The sequence below is a fragment of the Suillus fuscotomentosus genome (genome assembly GCF_016647785.1).
Source record: "Suillus fuscotomentosus strain FC203 chromosome Unknown F5891scaffold_76, whole genome shotgun sequence".
In the NCBI taxonomy this organism is placed as follows: Eukaryota; Fungi; Basidiomycota; class Agaricomycetes; order Boletales; family Suillaceae; genus Suillus; species Suillus fuscotomentosus.
In genome coordinates this window covers 206,175-220,659 of record NW_024539588.1, presented here as the reverse complement: position 1 = coordinate 220,659, position 14,485 = coordinate 206,175, and the positions used below count along the sequence as shown (strand labels likewise).

At 48.2% G+C, this 14,485-nt stretch overlaps 3 protein-coding genes across 3 annotated transcripts; 2 read left to right on the top strand and 1 right to left on the bottom strand.

The window, feature by feature from the left end:
* Positions 1 to 414: 414 nt before the first annotated feature.
* F5891DRAFT_712861 (P-loop containing nucleoside triphosphate hydrolase protein) lies at positions 415 to 8,381 on the top strand. The gene is made up of 12 exons (XM_041372919.1): positions 415 to 2,126; positions 2,177 to 3,059; positions 3,115 to 3,683; positions 3,733 to 4,060; positions 4,114 to 4,832; positions 4,885 to 5,787; positions 5,843 to 5,952; positions 6,002 to 6,154; positions 6,204 to 6,693; positions 6,744 to 7,630; positions 7,693 to 8,292; positions 8,359 to 8,381. The coding sequence occupies exons 1-11, from the start codon at positions 668 to 670 to the stop codon at positions 8,161 to 8,163; spliced, it is 6,972 nt and encodes a 2,323-aa protein (XP_041220285.1). The 5' UTR covers positions 415 to 667; the 3' UTR covers positions 8,164 to 8,292; positions 8,359 to 8,381.
* Positions 8,382 to 8,805: 424 nt separating this feature from the next.
* Positions 8,806 to 10,169, top strand: F5891DRAFT_1061916 (Pex19 protein). Its single transcript, XM_041362938.1, has 4 exons — positions 8,806 to 8,901; positions 8,982 to 9,721; positions 9,780 to 9,947; positions 10,009 to 10,169. Exons 2-4 carry the CDS (start codon positions 9,287 to 9,289, stop codon positions 10,117 to 10,119), a joined length of 714 nt encoding a protein of 237 aa, XP_041220284.1. The 5' UTR covers positions 8,806 to 8,901; positions 8,982 to 9,286; the 3' UTR covers positions 10,120 to 10,169.
* A 958-nt stretch (positions 10,170 to 11,127) lies between these two features.
* F5891DRAFT_1166109 (ferric reductase NAD binding domain-containing protein) lies at positions 11,128 to 13,644 on the bottom strand. Its single transcript, XM_041365416.1, has 11 exons — positions 13,123 to 13,644; positions 12,949 to 13,065; positions 12,873 to 12,898; positions 12,738 to 12,823; positions 12,542 to 12,685; positions 12,447 to 12,488; positions 11,888 to 12,396; positions 11,792 to 11,840; positions 11,676 to 11,740; positions 11,320 to 11,613; positions 11,128 to 11,263 (listed from the first exon to the last, which is right to left on the bottom strand). The coding sequence occupies exons 1-11, from the start codon at positions 13,490 to 13,492 to the stop codon at positions 11,136 to 11,138; spliced, it is 1,830 nt and encodes a 609-aa protein (XP_041220283.1). The 5' UTR covers positions 13,493 to 13,644; the 3' UTR covers positions 11,128 to 11,135.
* Positions 13,645 to 14,485: the final 841 nt, after the last annotated feature.

The following is a 14,485-nucleotide window of genomic DNA, read 5'->3' as shown; positions in this document are numbered from 1 at the left end:
GCATCAATGCATCAAGTCCAATGATTACACTGTCACTACACTCACTGTGAGTTCTGTTCGCATTCCAAAGTTTGTATAGGCTGACGGCCTGGTTTGAATAAACAGGAATCGGGACACAGTGCACAAGTTCCCCCAGGAACAACTAGGTCTGAGCACTTGAAACCTGTGCTTCGAATCCGCATCCGTCCATGACACACGTTCAACGTTGAACGTTGAACGTTCAACTAGAACCTAGATGTTCAAACGAGTGCATCGACTATTTATAATCATCAATCATGCATCACGAGTGATGTAGTGGCAGGCGTTGGGACAACTTGAAAACCTTGTTAAGAAATGAGCGCTGAGCGCTAGCTGGAGTACTACGCCTTGGCCACAGGTCACATAATAATATGACACCGTCGCGACGATGAGGCCTTATCGATCAAATTCCAGGGTTCCACAGGCCGACGGGCTCGGATCTTCTTGGGCGCTCTCTTATCATCATGTGAAGGATCCAGGATTCGCCAACACATACTAGTGCTAACTGGTGTCCTTCGATCACGTGCACTTCCGAGTCTAACCCTCAAAGTTCAACCTATCAGACCTTTCTATTACCACACAATCTCGAACGTATTTTTTCTCCACACTACCATCAACACCGCTGTTGCCGCTGAAGGACACCCAGAATATGTCTGATCGACGAGCCGCATTATTGAACAAACGGTTCTATGATGTTCTCAAGGGCAAAGTCCCTATCGAGCCACGAAACTGTCACTTATTTCTCGATTCCATATGCTCCCAACCGGATGTTGCGTTATGCGTAAACAAGATAGTGGGAGAATCAAAAGGACCCTCTATTGTCCAGGAGGCGATGCGACTGGACTTGTCGGTAGAGTTTATGAATGGCATTGGTGCTAACGTTCTTGGATATCTCCTCCAGGCCACAAGCATCAGCAGTAATGTGCTGGATCACCTGCTTGTTCAGATAGTCGAACCAGATTTCTTCTGGTCGGCGTTTAGCCGCGCTTTTACTCGTGAAGAGCTACTCGAAAAGGCTCAACATGCGTTTGCTGGCCTTCTCCTTCGGCTGTTGAACCTTTCCAACCACGACACAACACCTTATCTCGAACTAGCTGGCAGGCCAACTGTGCTCCCAAAACTTACAAGCTCTGCAAACTTGGAAGTCCGGCTTATTGGAGAGAAGATCAAGCATATCCTTTCGACATATGGCTCGTCAACCCCTCCATCAGCTGTCAATGGCCCAGGCGGACGACATGACAATGATCTTGTCAATTTTCGCGACATTGCTATCCTTCCCACAGCAGACGAAATCAGATCTAAACAGCTACCATTCTTGCGCCATAGCTCGGAGCTGGAAGATGAATCTGGAGAAAGCACTCGTACCGCGGATTACCTCGATAATACATTTCGTCTTCTTCGCGAAGACATGATAGCAGAGATGAGAGAGGAACTTCAAGCGCTAGAAGGAAAGAACGTCAAGCGCCACCGCGCCAACCTGATAGATGGTGTTATACTCAAAGGCGTTTACCATGGCACTGATGATCGGAAGATGTTGTGGGGAATAACATTAGAGTGTGTCGACGACCTGCCATCTCTGAAGCGCATTCCCTTCAAGGATAGGAAAGCGTATCTCACAGATGATCATGCTGGCTCCAAGATCCTTCGTCATCAATCACTCGTCTGTGTGGTGGTTGATAAGGAAGTGGTCGGCTTTGGCACTGTGAATCGAGTGGAAGATCTCTTGATCCGCAGTCCTCCTGTTATCGTCATTCAACTGGATGGGCGGGCGAGTACAAGCAGAACCATTCTCCAGCTCCGCAATGCCAAAGACGCGAAGCTCCTCCAGATTGACACTGCTCTTTTTGCTTTTGAGCCGGTGCTCAAGGCATTGCAGAAAACGCAGTACATCTCAGTATCAGATGAACTACTGTTCTGGAAGCGTGGTGTTACTCTGCAGAACCCTCCGCAGATGGCTGATCATGTTATTACGGCTATCGAAGCTAACCACTCTGGAAACTTGCAACACTTGCTTCAGACTCCCGACCCCATACATTTAGATCGTTCGCAAGCCTCGTCTATTCTTTCTGGCCTGACTCAGAGGGTATCTTTGATACAGGGCCCTCCAGGTATGTTCTTTGACGCTGGATGCTAAGTAAATGCTTATGTGGCGGGTCAGGGACCGGAAAGTCGTTTGTGGGCGCCCTCTTAGCCAAAGCTCTTCACGACTTCACCGATCAGACAATTCTCGTTGTCTGTTATACTAACCATGCTCTGGACCAGTTTTTAGAAGATCTTCGCAAAATCGGCATTCCTGATAACAATATGGTTCGACTTGGAGGCAGAGCCAAACCGCAGCTGGCGCATCTCAACCTCTTCAATCCCAGTCAGAGAACGTCCCAGCCCTCACGGACTAAAGCAGATTGGACGATGATCGATGAATTCAAGAACAGACTCAAATATCTCTGCGGTCGCCTTGACAGCTCTGTTTCAGAGTTCATGAGAAATAGGATTGGCTACGAGGATATTCTAACGCATATCGAATTCGAGGATGAGGCTCATTTTGAAGCGTTTCGCGTTCCCAGCTCAGACGATGGCATGGCCGTTGTAGGCCGCAGAGGTCGGGAAATTGACCCAACGTATCTAATCGCACTATGGGAAAGAGGCCGTGATGCGGGTATCTTCAAAAATGCGGCTCACCTCAAGACGGAAGAATCGGCTCGGATTTGGACTACCCCCTTGCCTGTCCGTCAGAGCTTGTTGGCGAAGTGGAAGCACGAGCTTCAGAAGCAGATGGTAGATGATATTGGCACCGTTGGCAGAGAATACAATAGTTGTCAGATAGACCTCACTCGGAAGTTCGGCGAGTCGTTGGTCGCAACACTCAAGGAGAAAAGGATCATTGCATGTACAACAACAGGAGCTGCGAAATTTAGTGAAGACCTTCGAACTGCCGCTCCCGACGTTGTCCTTGTAGAGGAGGCTGGAGAGATTTTGGAGAGCCATATTCTGACTGCTCTTGGTGCAAACACAAGTCAGCTGATCCTTGTTGGAGACCACAAGTAAGCATGCTTTCAATCACTACCTTTAGCGCCTCATTCTGAGTCGTGAATCTAGACAATTGAGACCGAAAATCAATAGTTATCCTCTGCAGGTCGAGAGTGACCAAGGATACGACTTGAACAGGTCGCTTTTTGAGCGCCTTGTTCTAAAAGGATTCCCTCATGCTACTCTCACCGAGCAACATCGTATGCGGCCTGAAATCTCTGCACTCGTGCGCGAACTCACATACCCCGAACTCACTGATGCTGCCAGCACTCGCGGCCGAGCTGATATTCGTGGTATCCAAGATAATATCATTTTCGTCAACCATGCGCACCCTGAGGATAACGAGGGCAGGGTCAGCGATCGCAGCGATCTTGGTTCCATGACTTCAAAACAAAACTCTTACGAAGTTGGCATGGTTCTGAAGATCGTCCGATACCTCGCTCAACAAGGCTATGGGACAGATAATATTGTCATCCTAACACCTTATCTCGGACAGCTCTCCAAACTTCGGGAAGCTCTCAAGGCAGACAATGACCCAGTGTTAAACGACCTCGATTCTTATGACTTGGTCCGTGCGGGGCTGCTCTCTCCTGACGCTGCAAAGTCATCCAAAAGGAAGATAAGGCTCGCTACTATAGGTATGAATTCCATTAGAACGAATACCTGACGTTTGACTGACTGGAGTAGACAATTACCAGGGAGAGGAAAGTGATATCGTGGTTACTAGCTTGACACGATCGAATCCTGATGGCGCTATCGGCTTCATGAAGTCCCCTGAACGTTTGAACGTCCTCTTGTCTCGGGCCCGTGACGGTTTCATTCTCATTGGCAATATGAACACGTTCGAGAGCAAATCGCCCCTTTGGAATCGTCTATTCGATCTTCTCAGACAGGCATCACACATCTATGAAGGGTTCCCCGTTAAATGCGAGCGCCATCCTGCGCGGAAGGCTATTCTGCGAGATGCTAATGATTTCGACGATCAATGTCCAGATGGAGGTTGTGCGGAGCCTTGGTGAGTGTTCTTTCAACAATGTTCAGTGCATCTCGCTGACGTGGGTATTTTAGTGGCACCATGCTCAGTTGCAACGTGCACCCTTGTCCTTCAAAGTGCCATCAACTTTCTGATCACTCCAAAGTACCTTGCCAACAGCCGTTATTTGGGAAGTGTGGTGCGGGCGTCCACAAAGTTTCGTGGAAGTGTCATAAAGGGCCTTCCCTAAAGTGCACTCCATGCGAGAAGGATGCGGAGCGCACTACAAAGCAGTTACTGCGTGATGCAGTACTCCAGGAAAAACGTGATGCCGAGCAAGCTGCTCATGATACCCAAATGGCTGAATTGGATGCGCAACTTAAAGTCGAGGTTGAAATTATTGCGGATGCCAATACTGCGAAGCAAAGAGAGGCTATGCTCAAGCAGAAGGAACGAGAGATCCAAGAGGCAAAAGTTCGCGTGCAGAAAACAGCAGGTTCCTCGAAAGATGGCAGTGAAAACGTATCCAAACCAACGACCTCTCCCTCACAGCAATCCCCACATCCTTCATCTGCTCCTTTGCAACCTTCTGGTAGCCAAAAGAGTTCTGCTGCTCGCGACGACTGGGAATCGCAGAAGAGGCTCATGGGCGAGCAAAATGACGCGATTGATAGTATTATGGCGATGACTGGACTGGAAGGAGTGAAGTCGCAAGTTCTACAAACCAAGGAGAAGCTAGACTTGATGAAACGTCAAGGAACACCTGCGAACAAGGAGCGTCTGAATCTTGCGCTCTTGGGAAATCCAGGGACAGGTAGGAACCCTTCTTCGTGTAATTTTCTTGCGCTAATTTAAAAAATTCACAGGGAAAACAACGGTCGCAAGGCTATACGCCCAGTTTCTCGAATCAATACAAGTACTTCCAGGAAACGCATTCAAGGAAACCACAGGAGCGAGCCTGGCACATGATGGCGTCGGTGGTGCAAAGAAGCTCATCGAGGACGTTATGAAAGTCGGTGGTGGCGCCATATTCATCGATGAGGCCTATCAGCTAGTTAGCGCACAGGGCGGGTCTGGTACCGATGTTCTGGACTTCCTGTTGGCAGAGATGGAGAACCGCGTTGGAAGCCTTGTTTTCATTCTTGCCGGCTACAGCCGTCAGATGGAGAAATTCTTCAGTCATAATCCTGGTCTTCCGAGTCGTGTGCCGCATAGATTCACCTTCGAGGACTACACCGACGAAGAGCTTCTTGATATGCTTGCTGATATGGTGGAGAAACAGTATGGAGGCAGGATGAAGGTCGAAGAGGGCATCCGGGGTCTTTATGGTCGAATCGCAGTTCGACGCCTGGGCCGCGGTCGTGGCCGCGAAGGGTTTGGCAATGCCCGTGCACTGCAAAACATGTTTGCACAGATACGTCAACGACAGGCTGCAAGGGTAGGAAAAGAACGCAAAAATGGATCATTACCGGACGATTTCTTGCTCGTTAAAGAAGATCTTATTGGTCCCAATCCAGACTCAGTTCTCCCCCACTGCTCTTCGTGGATAAAGTTGCAAAAACTCACTGGTCTTGAATCCGTGAAGCAATCTGTCAGCAACCTCTTCAACCTCATTAAGGCGAACTATCATCGCGAATTGGCAGAAAAGCAGCCTCTCAATATGGGTCTGAACCGAGTTTTCTTGGGCTCCCCAGGCACTGGCAAGACTACTGTCGCTAAACTCTATGGTCAAGCACTGGCAGACCTAGGGCTTCTCAGTAACGGCGAAGGTATGTAATTCTGCTGAAGAATCTCTGAGGATCATTACCTGATTGCCGTCTTTAGTTGTGGTGAAGAATCCTTCAGATTTTACCGGGCAACACCTCGGCCAATCTGAACAAAACACTAAGGCCATCTTGGAGAGTACTGTCGGAAAGGTCCTGGTCATTGACGAGGTGAGCATATACGTCCGCCTTCAACTTGTGGTTCTCAACGCCCCGCTAGGCATACATGCTGCACAGTAAGAATGGCAGTGTCCAGGATCCCTATAAGACCGGTGTCATTGATACCATGGTTGCGGAGATACAGAACGTACCGGGAGATGATCGTTGTGTCTTGTTATTGGGATACAAGGAGCAAATGGAAGACATGTTCAAGGCAAGTGCACGACTTCATGATTAAAAGCCAGCTCTGACACACGAATCAGGATGTTAATCCCGGCTTTGCTCGGCGCTTTGCGATTGAGGACGCGTTCATGTTTGAAGACTTTACTGAACCTCAACTACAGGAGATTTTTGAACGCAAGCTAAACGACCAAGACCTTAGTGCAACAGAGAAAGCCAAGCAAATAGCGCTTGGTCTTTTGAGCCGAAGAAAGAACCGTCCGAACTTTGGGAACGGAGGGGAAGTGGAAAACATGCTGACTTTTGCGAAAGATCGATATTTAAAACGGCAGGCATCGCAACCTTCCCATCTGTCTCAGGATATCGTCTTCGAACCAGAGGACTTCGATCCCAATTGGGACCGTGATCAGCACGCTGCAGCAAACTTGACTCAGTTATTCGAAGATATGGTTGGATGCGAAGCTGTCATTCAAAAGCTGGGAGATTACCAGAACATGGCGCAAGGAATGAAAGCATCGGGACTGGATATGCGCAAGCAAATACCTACTAGCTTCATCTTCAAGGGACCACCTGGTAATCAAATCATGTCCTAAGTTGTCCACATATTGATGCCTTCTCTTCAGGAACTGGAAAGACGACCATCGCAAGGAAATTTGGTCAAGTCTATTATGACATGGGCTTCCTCGCATCTACAGAACTAGTAGAATGTTCCGCATCGGATCTCGTTGGCGAGTACGTTGGCCAAACAGGTCCCAAGACGAAGAAACTTTTTGAGAAGGCCGTCGGCAAAGTCCTCTTCGTGGACGAAGCCTATCGACTCAGCCAAGGTCATTTTGCGCAGGAAGCCATTGACGAAGTTGTAGGGCTGATGACCAACGAGAAGTTCATGGGCAAGATGGTCATCATCCTGGCAGGATATGAGAAGGAGATGAACCAACTTTTGGGTGCGAACCCTGGGCTTTCCAGTCGGTTTTCCGAGGACTTCATTCTGCCTAATATGTCGCCAACTCGATGCCTCGAACTGCTTGACAAGGATCTGCGCGGGTCAAAGGTCGTCATTCAAGGGCTGTCTGATCCATCGTCATCACTGTACGAGGAGATGCTCAACATCATCGCTGATATGTCGAGCCTCGAAAACTGGGGTAATGCGCGCGACATAAAATCTATTGCGAAACGGTTGGCTCGCCCTGCGTTCATCTCAGCTGGGAAAGCCCCAAGGAGTTCACTGGTCGTTTCATCAGAAGACGCATTGCGTATCATGACAGATCAACTCTCTGAGCAGCGACAACGTCTCAACTTACCAGACAAGACAGTTTCATCAACCCCTGGTATCCCACAGATGGCCATGTCGAGAAATATCGCACCTCCTCCTCCTTCAACCTCTCAGAATGTGTCTCATAAAGCTCCTCCAAAGCCCCCTGCTTCCAAGCCATCTCGTCAACGAACACAGCAGCAACCCAAACCTGCCTCCAGCGGGCCATCTCCACCAAACACCACGGTTTCATCTCAGGTTAGTGTCACACGACATAAGACAGCGAAGGGTTACTCAAACAAAGTTCATCGCTTACCCAGACAAATAATGAGGTGCAACGGGATCCCGGCGTAGATGATGCTACTTGGACAAAGCTACAGGCGGACAAAGTAGCTGCGGAAGCAGCCGAAAAGGATGCCGCTGAAGAGTTACGAAAGCATAATATTGCGCAGCAGAATGCCCTGAACGAGCTGCGAGCTGCAGAAGCTGCTGCACGAAAACTCGCGCAGAAAAAAGCGAATGATAATGCCGCCAACGAAGAGCTCATGCGCCAGCGAGAGGCTGCTCGCATCCGAGAGCTAGAGGCTAAGGCCGCTCGAGAGAATGCCTTGGCCGCGCTGAAGAAGAAGCAGGAAGAGGAAGTGAGGAGGAGGCGCGAGGAGGCTCAAGTACAGCGGAAGTTGCAGGAAATGGGTGTGTGCGTTGCAGGCTTTCGCTGGATCAAGCAGTCGCACGGTTATCGATGTGCTGGTGGTGCCCATTTCATTTCGAATGACCAGCTGGGTATCTAGGTCAGATTCGACATCCTGGCCAACCCACTTGGACGGCCTTACATTATCATTAGTCTCCCAAGGCGAGTTATGGACGAACATTCCTTCTATTCTTGTTTGTATGCATTGAACTTGTTTGAACTCTCCGCTGTAAGTTACTGTTAATCTGACGAATCAAATGCCAATCCAATGTTACCTGACTTAATATGATCATAGTATCCGTCATTGAAACCTTCGAGTAAATCATTGAGGAAACGTTAGGATAGTTTGCAAAGACTAGATTGAACTATCCACCGTCGAGCACAAGATTGGGGATCAAAGCTATGGTCAATACTTCGAAGATACGAATGATCTTGAGCGGCCAGTGAGATGAGATGGGATCATATAATGCTTACTGATGGAAAACGTACGACTGATGCTGTGGCGAATTAGCTGTGGCGGCACAGCCTGAGCTTCTAGTATTCCATGCAGCAAAGCAAGTTACACTCATAACGTAGTACTGTTCCGTGCCTTCTCGCCCAACAGTCCATATCAACACCGGTGATATCCGAGCAGTGCGGCTTCGTAATATGTTTTTGAGTTAAGTTGATGAATTCTATTTTATGTAATCAAAGTCTTTACATAAACTCATTGATATGTTCCTTCCGTCCTTTCGACTTATCTAGGCGTTGCACGCCATCCTGTGGTTTCGTCCTTCATAATCCTGCATGTTACATACAGCTGTAGTCAGCGTGCGGTAAATTTGGTCTCAGAGATGCACTAAGAAAATGCGGTCGCCAATGGAATGAAGATGGTGCCCAACCGTGAGAAACGTCGATTACAACTTGACATGTACTCACCGTTGGCTTGAATCGAGTGCAACACAGTACTTCATGTCCAACAGCACCAAACTACGTGTTGACGATGAGGACAACGTCGATAATCTCGATGGTCAGAAGCCGACCATGTTTTCATAATCTAGATGCGCTCATAAAGGCTAGCAGATGTCCTAGATCAGTTTACTCCGTCCAAGGCTCCCGCGTCCAGTTTATCCCAACCATCGACGTCATCACGTGCTGTGAATGAACCAACCTCGTCAAAACGAAATACGTCTTCATCAAATGCCGACTTCGAAGCTGACTTTGCGAAATCGCTCGCTGAAGAAATGGAGGCTCTTTGGCGCGGTTTTGCGCAACAAGGAGCGACTGAAGGTATAACCCATGAAGACGAGACCGCAGAACAACGAGAAAAGCGGGAGCATACCCTTGCAGCAGCTTGGGAAGCCATGCTGATAGAAGAGATGGATGGCGCGACCGACCCATCGCTCACACAGGGAGCACCTATTGCCCCGAAAACTGGCGAAAAGGACGACTTCCAATCACGCATTCGGAACACTATGAACAAGCTCAAGGAGAGCGAGTCAGGCTTGAAGTCATCGGATCCGAGCAGTTCTGCTCCTAGTGCTGATTCACTCGAAGCGCTTCTATCTCAATTTGGAGACGAGGATGAAGAAGAGATGCAGGGTGTCCTAGAAGCCATGATGGGCCAGCTTATGGGCAAGGATGTCCTGTACGAGCCCTTAAAAGAACTCTCGGACAAGGTAGGCCTGTTCTTAACATAGCGAAACCTCTGATTTTTCCCCTTCGTCATATCTGCAGTTCCCGGACTACCTCAAGGCCAATGCAGCTACACTAACGGCCGATGATAAGTCACGCTACGGTGCACAGATTATCTGCATGAAGCAACTCCTCGAAATTTTTGAATCGAAAGATTACGCTGACGACGACGACAAGACGAGACTTGAAATCGTCGACCTCATGGGCGAGGTGCGTCAGCCCCAAGTCTACTAAACTCGACATAGCATTGACATCGCCGGTACAATCACAGCTTCAAAAACACGGGTCTCCCCCAGAGGAAATCATGGGCCCATTGCCCCCCGGATTGAGCATGGGCGCTGACGGTATGCCAAATATGCCAGATAACTGTGTTATCAGTTGAATGCATATCGGCCGAGGGAATGAATAACTTTAAGGGAATACCTGAGCTTGTAGGCTACATCAACATCGTATACTTGTGAAAACGTTCTGATTTCGGTTCATGTCAGTTCAATCTCCGGTGGACCCTTTGCTCTCTGATGCTACATTTATGGCTTAGCGACTTGGGGTTTGAATCATGCTCCAGAGTTCTTCGGGACGAGTCGCAACTCATCTATCACGCACATGATGAAATCGGTACCGAACGCCCAACCGAAGGTATATCTGGAACTGTTAATCGCATGTTCACGCAAGATTGTCTACAAGACTGTACAAGGACCATCCCTCTTGTTTCGACCGCAAAACTCTTTGGGCTATTCCTGAGGCCTGAGGTCTGGATGTGGATATGAAACATAAGGCAACACATACGTACGTTGTCAGCTCTTTCACGCGTTTTACCAACAGGCTTGTGCTTAGTGGCTGTCAGTGCGCATCAGTCCGAGGTCGACATTAATTTCCGATCTGTGAGTCACTTCCAGACCTTTGGTATGGTGTGATAACATTTCAATGTGTCCTCCTGCCAGTGCATCATATTATCCCTAGTACTGTACTTGGCCAAACTTCTCATCTAGGACTGAAATAGCAGCAATACATACGGCCATCAAGTTGATGCTGCTTTTCTTTGCGCCCATGTCTCCGAGCGTGATGGTGGCTATAATTTTTGTAACTTCTTGACAAACTCCTTCGATACTATAGGATCGGCCACTTCGGTCCCTTCCTATTAGTGTCGCTCATCGGGATCAAAAGTACTGACGGATGATGGCGTGATTGAACAAAGTCAGAAGTTCTCTTGATGTTGGTTGCGCCCATGTATCAATACATATTCTACTCTAGCTGCGAATCATTTAAACTTTTTTCGCAGCTGACAGATACAATACTGAAAGCCCTTGAGACCTTTAGTAACAAATCGCGAGCGACCCTGATTACGCAGTAATCAAAGATAAGTGAATAAGAAGTTTAAGAAAAAGGGACTCGAGACCATCAAGCGTATCCGAACGATTCAACGTGCAGCGTCACACTCGGTCCACCACTGAGGATACTAGAAGGCCCAGAGACCGGGAACCGAAGCGCATGACGGACCGCACGTGCTATGCCCTGCGATCCGCAAACTAGTGTCGCACCCGTAAGTTGCTCGTTCTTGGAGGTCGGGGTAATAAGTACTTACCGCCCACCGACATCCTCCCCGAGGTTACATTGACCTCTTCTTTGAGCAGAGCATCTAGATCCGCCCTTCTATTTTCCGTCTTAACGCCGCGCAGCGACAAGAATGACAGTGATAAGGAATTTTTCCTAACTACCATGTGTTCTGGATTGCTTTTCTTCTCAGTCGAACTTGAAATGCTGGAATGGTCTTCCCTGGATGAAGATGCGGTGATAAAGATGCGGATAGAGACTGCCAAAGATGGCGGAGCAAGCTGAACAGCATTGATAAGTGCTTCTTCGATCCATTGGACATACTCTACGATGCATGACTTTAATAACCTTAAAGAAGAAGCTGCGGATTGTTGTGAATACACGCACCAGCCCCGCGAATGGACCAAATGAACACCACGCGTGTGCAAGAGCTTTTCCCTTTGCGTACGCGTCTATAAGAAGGATCAATCATCAATGACAACAATCAAAATGAGCGCGCGTACTCGATAATGTTAAGGAAGACCGGGAGGGTATACGAGACACCAGACCCGCCTGAATTCGATCAGTACCACGTGATTACGAGACAATACACAACTCACCTGCCACCAATACAGAGGTATCGTATGAACCGAGGTCAGGAGATGGGCCGTAAGGGCCATCTACAAAAACTTTGATAGTTTCCTTCTTGACGGCTACTTCCTTTAGCTTTTTCGTGAAACCTCCCTGCACGTTGACCAAAAATACCAGCTCCTTCCAGAACGGAACGCTAGATCCCGTAACCTCAGCGCTGGATTGATCCTCCGCCGATGCGGTCGACAGCAGACTAGAATCAAAACTCGCAATAGTAAAGGGGTGCGCTTCGAATGGCAGGGTCGAAACTGAAGGCATAATTAGATACGCCGTTTGTCCTGGGGACCAATGGAAATGCGGGGGTCGACATAGACGTAATCTAACGACATTTTCGGAAAGCAATTCTGTCGCTGCGTCCATTGTCCCAGTTCCTGACTTGAACCCAAAGTAAGAGTGGTTGAATACAACTAGTCGAACCGCCCGGATGAAGCGGTCGAGAGCCCAGAACACAAACGAGGGCCATATCCAATATGACCCGCTGTTCGCTGCAAGTCAGAAACCAAGCTGTCTGTATTCGTTTGCACTTACTCAGCACCTCTGGTGTGGTAATATCCTCCCACCAAAAATATACTGCGTTTCGTCTGTCAATGACAATTACAAGCGAACAGACGTGGTGCACCCACAGGACGCCAAGGAAGTGAACATAAAAGAAGACCTCATACATGTTGCTGCGAACGGGGTGCAGTGATACTATGATCAGGATAGAGAAAGCGACCATGGCAGTGACACCGGCGCGAAGCCATGGTTCGCTCAACCTCTCCTTGAAGCTTTCGATAATTTCTATCAGAAAATGGCAAATATGAAATTGAAGATACGTACAAGGGATTGGATACAATATTGCCAGCCCCATGTACCCAAAGTAGCATGAAACATGTCTTAGCCGTCATTCGATGGATATAATTAAGCTTTGCGTTCATAAGTAGGTGCCACGTGGATGGTAATCAAGTGTCATGCCTTATCGTAACTGATGCCTGTGACCACTGATGCGAAAAACTCAGCAAAACATTGGATTAAGAGCGTTTCCACCTACGAGATACAAGATTGTTCTTGGTGCCAAGAGCCGTGACGATAGGAAACTGACTGGACGCCAGCATTGCTATACGGTTGCTCCAGTAGATATCAAGCTTCTGACCCTCGACTGAGGTGGCTGCGTGATTCAGTGATTAATGTGGTGTGACCGCTGCCCACAATGTTGCGTGCTTACTATTAATGAAAGCATATATCAACAGAAGGACGATGTATGCCACAGTGACAAAGACCTCCGCCATGTTGAGGGTATAGGATTGTCCTATTTCCAGGGTCCATCGGAAGGCAACAACGCGGTAGAAATTTATGACCGCAAGCGGAAGTCGACGAAGAGAAATTTTCTGATGAACGCCATTGGTGATAGTCGTTTCTTCGTCGAACTCGTGGTGTCCCCGCCTGGCGAACTTGGAATGAAGGAACAATCCCCACTGGAAGCAGCCGATCACGAAGAGAAAGGCGGCGAGAGTATACCACACTTGTTCAGGGTACTTGATATCTTCATCGCTGGACAAGGTTAGGTCAGCTTCAGAGAATTGAGAGCTCGACATCCCAAGTTGTGAAGAAAATGTGGGCTCCAACAACTTGAAGGCTAAGAAAAGAGTAGACTAAATAGGAGGAACATATCAGTGCGGTTTGACAAATTTGAATATAATGTGATTTCGCGAGGGAATGATGTTTCTGTATGCCGAAATCGATACTCATACGCCACGTACTACATACCACGTCTGGCTAAGAATGAAGGTTTGAAGGATGGCCAAGAGAGGATTGATCGCTCCGGGCTGCCTTGCTGAAAACCGGGTGAATGTGCTGCGGAAGTACTTCAGTGGATTAAGTGGGTAACCATCAAAAATCTTATGTAGCAAAGATGCAATTGCAAGGTACGAATGCTCGAAGAGTTACATAAAACTCGAAAGTCGAAAACAGTGCGATAGTAAGCTTTACCGTAATTGCGCAGCTCGGGTTATTCGTCCAGCGTCGCATGTTGTCACAATTGGTTTGGTACTTGCTCTATCATGTTTGAGCACGCCAGTATTACACATTATGTCGTGTTCTGTCTCCATTGGGTGTATGAACGGGGAGATGGATCTACAATTTGAGCTTGTAGCTTGATTCTCGACCGCTCATCGAGCGCTCTCCGCAGCCTCAACTATGATCATTTAATTTACGTCTGAACGCTGCGAACGCATGGATGCAAAGGCAACGCCTCGAGGGCCTATTCCGTATTTGCTGAATCATTGACTCATTACCGTGACAGCCTTGACATATTCCGTCCTGGATTCGCGGGTTCACAAGGTGTCCAAGCTGAGGATTCTAGATTACCGATAATATAGCGGACATGAAAGTTGAGGTCAGAAAGTTCCGTGAGGTGAATAATCGGACTCATCCGTGTGTGACAATGGACGAAGACTTTTCGAGTCGTGGATGAGCTTTTCACCGCCATCTCAGTGATTGAGTTCTGATATTATCGTCTCCATGATGGTCGCCGTTGATTTAGTTGAGATTTGATGGCACGTTGACGAGGAATGTGTGATTCGAATAAG

Coding starts and splice junctions, on each gene's coding strand:
- F5891DRAFT_712861 (XM_041372919.1), top strand. CDS start 668: ATGTCTGATCGACGAGCCGCATTATTGAACAAACGGTTCTATGATGTT. Junction 4,833..4,884: donor CTTGGGAAATCCAGGGACAG/GTAGGAACCCTT, acceptor AAAAATTCACAG/GGAAAACAACGGTCGCAAGG. Junction 7,631..7,692: donor ACACCACGGTTTCATCTCAG/GTTAGTGTCACA, acceptor TCGCTTACCCAG/ACAAATAATGAGGTGCAACG.
- F5891DRAFT_1061916 (XM_041362938.1), top strand. CDS start 9,287: ATGGAGGCTCTTTGGCGCGGTTTTGCGCAACAAGGAGCGACTGAAGGT. Junction 9,722..9,779: donor TAAAAGAACTCTCGGACAAG/GTAGGCCTGTTC, acceptor TCATATCTGCAG/TTCCCGGACTACCTCAAGGC. Junction 9,948..10,008: donor TCGTCGACCTCATGGGCGAG/GTGCGTCAGCCC, acceptor GTACAATCACAG/CTTCAAAAACACGGGTCTCC.
- F5891DRAFT_1166109 (XM_041365416.1), bottom strand. CDS start 13,492: ATGTCGAGCTCTCAATTCTCTGAAGCTGACCTAACCTTGTCCAGCGAT. Junction 13,066..13,122: donor GATATATGCTTTCATTAATA/GTAAGCACGCAA, acceptor TGAATCACGCAG/CCACCTCAGTCGAGGGTCAG. Junction 12,397..12,446: donor TACCACACCAGAGGTGCTGA/GTAAGTGCAAAC, acceptor TGCAGCGAACAG/CGGGTCATATTGGATATGGC.